This window comes from Bactrocera latifrons, unplaced genomic scaffold, assembly GCF_001853355.1.
Source record: "Bactrocera latifrons isolate USDA-ARS-PBARC rearing strain unplaced genomic scaffold, ASM185335v1 scaffold_230, whole genome shotgun sequence".
NCBI lineage: Eukaryota > Metazoa > Arthropoda > Insecta > Diptera > Tephritidae > Bactrocera > Bactrocera latifrons.
This window is the reverse complement of record NW_017535853.1, coordinates 448169-460020: the sequence shown is the minus strand read 5'-3', so window position 1 is coordinate 460020 and position 11852 is coordinate 448169. Positions and strand designations below refer to the sequence as shown.

Sequence of the window (11852 nt, the reverse complement as noted above, 5' to 3'; positions counted from 1 at the left end):
TCACTTTAATTATTTCTATACGCCGTTATATGAATTAGTATTACTTAATTACATATTTTAAATATTAATTATTGCTAGCAGCAAGAAAAGAAARAAAATATTTAAAAAATGCAATTTTCTGCAATMCAAACAAATTTACGCCTAAAAACATGCTTCGCGCACGTCGACTGTGATTAACATTGGCATTACCGTATGCATATTATGCATGAGCTGCACTTTCCCCATAACAAAATAACGCATGCACACAAATACAGGCGTATATTTTTTAATTAACACATCTATWTCATTTTACCGTTTTTTGTTTTTGTTTATTTGCAGGCTCCTGGGACGATATGCGTATTAAATTGTCGAGCGAATGTCGCGCAGATGTCGATTGCCCGGCAATGTGTCAGTGCGATGGCACTTCAATTGATTGTTCAGGTCGTGGCCTCAAAGAAATACCGCGCGATATACCGCTGCACACCACCGAACTGTAAATATYATTCTCAACTTATTTTTTCCTGTGTTTTTGTTATTGCTATTTGTGTTATGGTTGATGTTGATTATTTCCAAATATGCAATTGCATTGATTTATTTGACCTAAAAAGTTGTGCCTGCTTTCATTTCATTAATTTTTCAAATTTTTTCTTGCTTTCGTTTTTTCTCTCTCACTCTACTTTACGCTCGCTCGCAGTCTTTTGAACGACAATGAACTGGGGCGCATCAAATCCGATGGTCTCTTTGGACGTCTGCCACATCTGGTTAAACTCGATTTGCGACGCAATCATATAACCGGCATTGAACCGAATGCTTTTGAGGGTGCCAATCGTATACAGGAATTGGTTTTGGCCGAAAATAAAATACGTGAGATTTCGAATAAAATGTTTTTGGGTTTGCATCAGTTGAAGACGCTGTAAGTACGCATGCCRTGTATAGACTTTTTGTGGTTTTCTTAATATTTCTTATAACAAATTATACGTGGTTATATAATTGATTTAAGTTGTTGTTTTTGTTTTTGTTGCATTGCTTGAATGAAATAATTAAAAAATTACCGCTGAGCACAGTGTTCGACCATCTGACTCACTGAAGTAAACTTTTAAATAACATTTTCGTTGAGTTATTGTGAACGATGCTGCCTATCGCCCAGGGTCGATCTTCTTCTTGATCTATAAATATACCAAAGCGATGTTTCGATCTGCTGACTCACTTCAGTTAAGTTTAAGAGAACATTTTTATCGAATTATTGAAAACGATACTTCCTATCGACCCTTCTTTGTGATCCATAAATGTACAAGGCCCCACTTAAGTTTCACAGAAGCCGAAAATTTTTACCAGTCGAATTTTATCTCTTTAGTTGGAAACTTTTTTAGTGTTTTGTGTTTTCAAAATATTTTAAATGACACATATGGACCCTCTTTTCTTTTACCCACGTCAAATAGTTCGACCTTCTGTTACTCGAATTATTTTCAGTGGTCTTTATCGACCTGATAGCAAATATAACCTCAAAACTTTTGAGATGAAACAATTTCTATTAAATTTGTGGCACGATACGGACCCACTTTCACTTAGACCAGCTAGTTATGCAGTCGACCTAATAACAAACATAACCGCAAACATAACCTCTAAAAAATTTATATGACATATGTATGTACTTCACAATAGGTAAATATGTGGACCAACTTTGGTAACTTTGSTTACCGAAGTCAAATAATTAGTACTTTCTGTTACTCGAAAGTTTTTCATTGGTCTCCTTCGACCTAATAATAAACCTAACCTCAAAAGTTTTGAGATGACACTGTTCTGCGCAGAATATGGACCTACTTTGTTTACCGGTACTTTCTGTTACTCGAAACTTTTCAGTRGTCTYYTTYGACMTAAWARYAAACCWAACCTCAAWWKTTTTKAGATGACACGGCTCTGCGCAGAATATGGACCTACTTTGTTTACCGAAGTCAAAAAGTTCGTACTTTCTGTTACTCGAAACTTTTTCAGTGGTCTTTTGCGACCTAATGGGAAAACTTAACCTCAAAAAAAATTTGAGATGACACGATTCCTATTGAATTTGCGGCACGGTTTGTACCCAGCTTTGTTTCGTGCAAACCACTTAGTTGTGGGCTTGAAATTTATTCGAATTTTCGAAACTTGTATGCCATTCTTCGAACTACTAGCGAACATAACCTTAAAATATTTGTGATGAAAAATTGGAAAATGAGTCCTGCGCACGCAACTGACCCACTTCAGTTTAATAGTCGCAATTTTATTTGGTTATTCTAAATTTGTATTATTAATTAAATTACTAGCGAACATAACCCCAAATATTTGAGATGACAGACTTCACAATGAGTCTCCSAAGGTTATATACCTTTTTAAATAATTTATGCTGTCGAACACTTTTTTGATAACTCACAACTTTTTCAGTACTTGTGTGATCTTTCTTCGAACCTCTGTTTTCAAACTACTAGCGAACATAACCTKAAATATTTGACTTTTTATAAGCCTGTAGTCGAGCGCTTTTTTGATTACTCGAAAATTTTTCAGTCAAGTACTGATCTTTTGTGATCTTTTTTTCGACCTACTTCGGCCCACATAACCGCAAATAATATTTTTTTTTTACCAAAATTTTTTGTTTACTTCGTAATATTTCGTAAAATGTTTCGCAAGTGTAATTTTTCTCTGCCAAACTTGACTAATAAATATTGCTGTGCAGCAAATAGTCACTTCTAATAGGACCAGAAGTGCGCAAGCTGACAGACAAGCTTAAATTCATGCATGTTTTTGTTGCTGTTAGTGGTAATAAATGATTACGCTGTCACTTTAAATCAATTGCACTCACACACACATACAACTATGCAGGTCTAAATTTTATTCGATTGCAACTGACGTTTCATTAATCGTTTTAGGAATCTTTACAACAATCAAATCTCTTGCGTGATGCCCGGTTCTTTTGAATTTCTGTCATCGCTCACCTCACTGTAAGTACAAACAATGCAATACATACATATATATATACACACACACATACTTATACGTAATTATTTACATGCATTACAAGCATTAATTAGATAAATTACTGAAAATTTTCTTTGCATCAAAATTATGTGCTGGTCCATACATCCTGCAAACACACACACACACACACACCCACACACACGCACTCATACAAATGTGTAGTAAACAGCAAAAAGCTGAAGAAGCAGCTAATTCATCAGACACTACAGTGTTTAGTGTATAAAATAGTAGAATTACCACATGTTTTGCTTTATATGTATATCTATATACATACATACATATATGTATATGTGTGTGCGTGACTGCAAGTTGCTTTTATTTATTGACTCCAGGCGCAGTGTGATTTGAAAAACTCTATATGCATATGTATGTATGTATATGCGTTTGTGTAGTTCATAGATATTTATATGTACTAAATATGTAATTAATTGCTTCTTCATTGTATAAATTGAGTAAATTGCGTACGGAGAAGTTTTTATCAAAGAAATGGGGTTAATGGGTTTGATTGTTATGGGCTGAACTTCACAGCAGAAGCGCGGTTGCKTCGCTGCGCCACACACTACCGGGTGCAAGTGCTCAAAAATGCACATGCTCTCATCTACGCACTTACATATGTATGTGTGTATGTCGGTATGTACTTGCTAGTATGTAAATAGGGTAGCGAGCAATCCCGAGGAAGTTTTTTTAATAACGAAATACGGGGATCGATRATTTTCATAACGAATGTACCTTAAACCAAGAAATTTTAATTAAACAAGTAAGGAAGAACTAAGTTCGGGAGTAACCGAATTTTTTTTACTCAACCATTTTTCAAGGATTAAAACTTGGAAATACTTTAAGGTGTAAAACGTGAACCAGAGGATCGAAATCTAAGCTATTTTATATATACATAGACTACAGGGTTTGTCCGGAAAGTAATTGGACTGATTTTCTTCCGCTGCGACTGTACTTTGGAGCATGCGCTCATTGACTGGATTCGGCAGAGGGAGTTCCTAGCTAACGAACGGCTGSTCAGTTGTATCCGAAYACCTGGAGAGTCAGGACAAACATTTTCACGMGACGTGTTTCTGTGAGTGGCGCATACCGACAATGCAGCGTTGGTTAGAGCAGTGGTACGCGATTAAATTGTGTGAAACTCAGTATATCTGACGTTTGATATGACCAAACAGGCTTAACCAGATGCTGCTTTAGGAAGGAGTGGTGTGTGATTGGTGGCACCAGGATTTTTTGGAAGCCCGGAAAGAGGTCGCTTATGAAGAGCGGAAGAATAAGCAAGTTCTCATGGTCTTTTTTGACATTAAAAGCATCGTCCACCATGAATTTGTTCCTCCTGGACAAACCGTCAACGTCAAGTTTTACATGKAMGTCCTCAAAAGTTGCCTGGAAATTACACCACGACAAYGCCCCGGMTCACATCGTATTTCTTGTGAACAGCTATCTACCCAAGGCTGGCATCCCAACGCTTCCGCAGCCACCCTACAGCCCAGATATTTTTGTTTCCCTGCCTGAAAAGGCAGATAAAAGGGAATTGCACCTCGCCTCTCAARGCGATTCCGGAGAATGTCATCCGTGACGCCCTCAATACTTGGATCGACGTAGAAGAAGCCTATTTTCAAAAATTTTAAAGAATTATAACGATTGTTTCAATAACTTTTTTTAAACCGGCTCAGTCCTATTACTTTCCGAACAAACCCTGTAGTTATTAACGGTACTGCGATCCCTGGGCCAAATCCAGCTAAATAGCTTAATTTAATACTTAGGTATGGGTGTTTATAGGTTTTCAGTTAATGTCGTTTTGTGGGCGTGGCAGTGGTCCGATTACGCCCATTTACGAACTCGTAATTTTTTTTACTAAGGAACGCGGACGCCAAGTTTCATCAAGATATCTCAACTTTTACTCAAATTGTCGTTTGCATGGACGGATGGACCGACAGACAGTCACCCGAAACTCAACTCGTCACGTCATCCTGACCATTTATATACATACATACATACAAAATATGTATAATTCTATATATTTTACCGCTTTTAGTTTTAGGTGATACAAACAACCGTTAGTTAAACAAAACTATTCTACTCTGTAGCAGCATGTTGCAAGTATTTAAAAATTTTCGGGACCCCGTACGACAAACGCTTAGTAACATTAGCACTTACATCATTCTGTCTGTATGTCGGCATGCATAATTCAGTTTCACTGTTTACTCGAATAAAATGGGAAACAACGCGCCGCTAGTAAAGTGCGTTGGAAGCGTAAAAGTACAAGTAATTTAATTGAACTCCAATTTATGGTCGCCATATAGACAGCTACAGCTTTGCAGGCCGACCAATGCGCCGTGCGGTGTTTCAAATAATTGTCTGTGTGTGTCAGTGCGTGTGAGTACAATACATACGCAGTTGGATATGGTCACACGCACACGCTGATTCTGATTCCAGCAGCGGGGCGGTCGGCCCTGCTGTGATAACGACAAACAGACGAGCGCTGATGTTGCCACCTTGCTTCTTGCATACATACCTTACATACAAGTACGCATATATGTACATATATGTGTGTGAATTATTATTGGCATGTTCAGACTCCTCAAGCTGTCGTCGCCGCTGTTGTTGTTGTACGCTGTTGCTGCTGTGATCGACTTGCAATATATGTTGCTATTGCCGAGCACCCCTTTGTTGCTTTGTCGGATGATTTAAGTGCCAAACGCGGCAATGGCCAACATGTACACACAAATCTATGAATGTAGTTGCAAGTGCAGGTTCATGCGTGACTGTGTAAGGGCGCACACTTGTATTGAGCGCAAAAGTATGCTTTCTCGTTTAGGATTTKTATTTTATATTTTATTTTTATAGCTCGAGCAGGATATATTGAGTTTGAGAAGRAAATGTCGGAGATCGTATAAAATGTCTACATAAAAGCTAAGCGTGACAAGCTGTGTCGATTTAGACCAGTGGTCGGCATGAGAGGATCTGTCACTGTGTTGGTGAGCACGAAAAAAAGTAGCCCAGTGAGAAATTGGAATTAAAATTAAGCAAATTTTATAAGCAAAATTAATTAAACTTGATRACTGTGTTTTTATGTTTTCATTAATACGTTCACTATAATCTAAGTATTCGTTTTTACGTAACCGATCAGATATTTTTTGCATAAATATATATATTTTTCTTTAAAAAGACATTTTCGTTCTTTTCATCTAAATAATTAATAGTATAATGAAAATTAACAAAATGTCCTTTAAGGATATATTCCCTATTATATTTAAAAGACTTGGAACATAAAAGGCATTGCATGGCACCAAAGGCATTTAGAATCATATATTTCTCGCAGGGCATATTTGGTTTTGCGATATAGTCTTGCGCGATGTTAATTCGTTGCTGGCTCGACAACGACTGAACAATAGAGCGTAAGCGTACGTGTGAAGTTAGTTCGTAAAATTTTGCTATGAAATGCCGACCACTGATTTAGACATGTCCATCTGACCGGCTATACATGCGCTAACTCTCTCTCTCTCTTTTAATTTTTGAGATATCACTCTGAAATATTGCACACGTTTTTTTCGTTCCTAAAAACTTATGATTTGTCAATACTGCCGATATCGGATCACTTTAAGATATAGCTGCCATACAAACTGAACGATCGGAATCAAGTGCTTGTATGGAAAACTTTTTTACTTGACGAGATATCTTCATAAAATTTGGTATAACTTATTATTCGAGACAGCGCTACAAACTCCCTGCGAATTTTTCAGATCGAACCACTATGGCATATAGTTGTCATACAAACTGATCGTTCAAAAACGAGTCTTTGTATGGACTTTTTTKTTTAATTGACAAAATATCACCACGAAACTTGACATGGCTTATTATCCAAAACAGCGCTACAATCTCCGAGTGAATTGTTCAGATCGGACCACTATAGCATATAGCTGCCATACAAACTGAACGTTCAAAAACAAGTCCTTGTATAGAAAACTTTTCTAATTGACAAGATATCATTACGAAATTTGGCATAGGTTATTGACCAAAACAATACTACAATATTTCAAAATATTATTTAAATCGGACCACTATAGCATATAGCTGCCATATAAGCTGAAACCCTTTTATGCTATAAGAAATGCATATGTGAACATTGCAGGTGAAGTTAACATTTTTTTTTTKKTTTTTTATTTTGGTAACCGTATTTGTAAGTAGTAAGTGTGTTTTTGTGTTTGTATGTAAGTTGCTTTCTGTAAGTAAGCACACTAAACACTTGAAATACAGATTCACCCTAATTTGATGGGCACAATAAGAATACGCTACTGCAAAGATGAGAACTGCACACACAAACAAACATATATACTGGCACACTGCACATATTTACAAATATGTATGTATGTGTGCAAGCCACTATAAAAGTTTTCCACATTTGGTAAATGATTGAATAAAGCCATTCATACTTTTATTGTTAGCACATTTAACATATCTACAGATGTATAAATATATACATACATACATATATATATATGTACATACATACATTTTTTTTCTTCCTATGTAAGTGCGGCTGCAACTATTGGTTTCGAGGGTCTCTTGTAGAAAACACTACCAAATGGAAAGGGGTTTGTGTTGGCAATTGTCTATAAAGAGACACCTGCGCAATAGTGGCGATGCTTTCATATTGTTTTTGTTGTTGCGTCACACTGATGCATGCAAAGTGACTCACGAAAATGTGTTTCCAAGTTTTAGGTGGTCATTGCATAAAAAAAACTTGATGGAAAATGACGCAGTAAAAATGAAATGAATAATGAATGGGTGAGGAAGGTGGGCAACAAGATCTGTTTTTTCAGTTGGATCAATTTTTTCGAGCAATGCAATGTTTCTAACCGCTCAACAGTTAAACAACATTTTTTTTTACATTTTTGAATACTAATAGTAACGAAAAACTAATTAAATCGGCATTTTTCAGCGGCTTTGCTCTCATTTTCCTGTTTTACCTCGGTTTTTTTTTTTTTTTTTTTTTTTTTTTTTTTTTTTTTTTTTTTTTTTTTTTTTTTTTTTTTTTTTTTTTTTTTTTTTTTTTTTTTGTTGATGTGACAATATACTACGTTGTAGTCCAACGAAAAAAGCGTCTTCTGTGTATTTTTACGTAGATTAATTTTTGAAAGCTCAGTTCATAGCAGACACCATAAACCAGACGAACTCCAAGCAGCTTCGTACTGGAGTTCTAATACTTGTACTCGTTCATCGATAACTGTATTCAATGTGACCTATATTTGCCAATTATCTGGGACTTGGACTGAAATGTGTTGTCCTGTGCAAGTCACGAGTCCTTCAATCGATGACTCGTTCGACAGTTTCGACTGGTAACTAGCGAATGACACTCGTGATCTTTTTCTCCAAGGTTTTAATCGCAGCGACATTGTCCGCATAGGCTTTAGTCTTTACATTTCTCCACAGGAAAAAGTCTAATGGTGTGTTATCACATGATCTTGGTGGCCAATCTGCTCACCGAAGTGTTCTCTCAATAAGTCCATTAATTGATGCAGGGTGTGGGAAGTTTTTTAAAACCAAATGTCGCCGAGATCACGAACTTCAATTTCGGACATCGAAAAGTCGGTTATCATAGCTCGATAACGAACTGGAAGAAACATGGACGGATGGAATATGGGTCGAAAACCTCGGATCTTCTTGCAACTTTTCAAGAGCCCTTAGAGCAATTTAAGACGTCTAGGTAAAATGCACAAAGTCGTTCCTTACTTCAGTCCGAGTTCCTGCGGACGACGTCGAATCGACTCTGCAGGGTCTCTTACCTCTAAGCTACGCCTACTATATTTTCTTCACTGCGTTCTGGACTGTGCGTTCAATCTGACTGAGTTTTCCTTCAATAATTTTCATAAACGTGGCTTCAAACAATTATTGGCATACTTTTAGGAGACACTGTAGCTGAAAAGTAATAAAGAACGAGCGAAAAACCCCCTATATCAACTAACACATACACACACATACCTATAAGCAAATGCCAATATCATGTCGGTACTAAAAACCGCTATGACAATTCATTTCCAACACTTGACTTTTTTTTTTTTTTGCAAATTTTTCCCCATATTTACATTACCACATCTCTATGCAAACTCATCACTATACCACAAACATACATGCATATGTGCCAAATATATATATACATACATACATGAACCCATTTCTATAAGCCCACATTTCAATTTACACTTTACACTTCTTCTACTTTCATACTTTCGTCCTTTCGTCGCATAGCAACTTGGCTGCCAATCCATTCAATTGCAACTGTCATTTGGCCTGGTTTTCCGAGTGGCTACGAAAGAAGGGTCTGGTCGGCGGTGCGGCACGTTGTGCTGCCCCCTCAAAAGTACGTGATATGCAAATTAAGGATCTGCCACATAACGAGTTCAAATGCACATCCGACAACAATGAAGGCTGTTTGGGCGATGGCTATTGTCCGCCTGCCTGCACCTGCACCGGCACCGTAGTACGCTGTTCGCGCAATCAATTAAAAGAGATACCACGTGGCATACCGGCGGAAACGTCCGAGTTATATCTGGAATCGAATGAAATAACAATGATACATTTGGATCGGATACGACATTTGAAGGCATTGACGAGATTGTAAGTAGACACTTGTGTGCGGTATGAACATGAATGAATGTTGATGGAGGAGCATGCAAGATGACGAAGCATTGTAGTTTTGARAATTTATGTTGCTAATTTGCTCCCTTTTTTCTGTTCTCTTTTCTTTTGTTTAACAGGGATTTGAGTAACAATCAAATCACGTTCCTTTCTAATTACACATTCGCCAACCTGACGAACCTGTCGACGCTGTAAGTATACACGAACATTTTTTCAAACTATTTTTTTTATTGATTTTTTGTGGTGCAAAAAGCAGTTAAGCTTCTGCTGACGTTGRAGGTAGAACCCAAACGGACTGCTGTCAAAATTGCTGATGTTTCTCAAAGAAATACAATCAAAAAGATGTAATGAAGTCRTAGAATTAAATGTCGGCTAATAACGCCGGTCCGTTGTAGTACCTAAAAGTATATCATAAAAACCTTCATAAATCCACAGAGCGCTTTGCGCCGATCAGAAATTTGTTGAGGCCAGTTTCAGCTATGTCTGGTTTGCCAAATGTATGCCTACCACCGAGACATTCCACCCTCAGTTTCGCAAGAGTGGACAATGAGGCAGAAAGTGTCTCGATGTTTCCATAAAACTTCAGTTGGACGTCGGCCAACGCCTGTTAAGGACATGTGAGGTCCARTGATAAAACGCAAGATGACACCGGAGATCCCACTAGTTCCCACTCCGAAGTGAATGGTATATCGGTGCTCTTCGGCTTTGCAGTTTCCAGCGATTCCGCTATGACCAGACACCCAGAGAAGTCTAATGATGAAGTAGTATAATGCTATTTCTAGTTAGAACAACGGAGATCCCACTCGTTCCCTCTCCGAAGTCAGTGGTATACGGTTGCAYTATCTTGCTAGCTCATCGAATTTGCAGTTTCCAGCGATTCCGCTATGGCCAAGTACCCAAAGAAGTCTGATGACGAAGTATTATGATGCTAGTTCTAGTTAGAACAGACATTTCCTGACTAACTTTGAGCCCACAGTTTGCGATATCATTGTAAAATCTCGGCTGTCGAAAACAACCGCCAGTAGTAGCCTCTATAACGCAGTGATCAAAGTTTTCAGGGACGCAATTGATGAAGGAGAGAATTTCAACGTGACCCTAATTGGACTTCTTCATATATTYAGCTTCAGCGGAMTYCGCAACAATGCACTTACCGGCAATATTATCGGACGCGTTCACGCCTCTTCGCGAATGTAATCAGCGTCGAAACCTAAACTAAACGCTAGCTGTTTGTAGTTTGTTATGACTCAAGCTGATTCAGAGTATAGTAAARATCTGAAGTTCTCTCAGAATCTCAAGTTCTTCCAAACGTAAAGGAATTCGACACATTTTGCAGCAACTGTCAAAACAACTTAAGCTTAATAAAAAATGCATTCACCAAAGTTTTCAAGAAATATTTCCTTTTCATTTCAGCATTATATCCTATAACAACTTGCAATGTCTGCAACGTTACGCGATGTCGGGTCTACAAAATCTGCGCGTACTCTCGCTCCACGGCAATCGCATATCCATGYTGCCCGAGGGTACATTTGAAGATATGAAGTCACTAACACACATGTAAGTACCTGTACCTCATACATAGAAATTAAGTGCGAAATTCAAACATTAAATACATTGCAATATTTACAGTGCGCTTGGCAGCAATCCATTGTACTGTGATTGCTCACTCAAGTGGTTTTCGGATTGGATCAAATTGGACTACGTGGAGCCGGGTATAGCGCGCTGCGCCGAACCCGATTATATGAAGGACAAACTAATACTGTCGACGCCCTCACACAACTTTGTCTGCAAGGGCAAAGTGAGCAATGAGATTATGKCCAAATGTGATGCGTGTTACACGCATCCTTGTGAGAATAAGGCGCAGTGCATACCACTGCCACAGCGTGACTACCAGTGCCTCTGCCTGCCCGGCTATCATGGTAAACATTGTGAATTTATGATCGATGCCTGTTATGGCAATCCGTGCCGCAACAATGCCACTTGCACGGTGCTCGAAGAGGGACGTTTCAGTTGTCAGTGTGCGCCGGGCTATACAGGTGCGCGTTGCGAGACGAATATCGACGATTGCTTAGGCGAAACGAAATGTCAAAATAATGCCACTTGTGTGGATGGTGTGGAGTCGTATACTTGCGAGTGTCAACCGGGCTTTACAGGTGCGTGTTGGAGGTGTTTATGGGCATTGAATTTTGTTTATTAAACAATTTTATTATTCATATTTTTTTTTTATATAA

At 38.0% G+C, this 11852-nt stretch overlaps 1 protein-coding gene across 1 annotated transcript in view; it reads left to right on the top strand.

The window, feature by feature from the left end:
- Window positions 1-11852, top strand: part of LOC108968879 (protein slit) — a gene marked incomplete at its 5' end in the record, with an annotated part of 49093 nt that overhangs the window by 29805 nt on the left and 7436 nt on the right. Inside the window, 7 exon segments of the mRNA XM_018933195.1 lie at window positions 319-472; window positions 674-892; window positions 2880-2951; window positions 9235-9603; window positions 9744-9815; window positions 11035-11178; window positions 11251-11774. Coding sequence (XP_018788740.1) covers window positions 319-472; window positions 674-892; window positions 2880-2951; window positions 9235-9603; window positions 9744-9815; window positions 11035-11178; window positions 11251-11774 — 1554 coding nt within the window.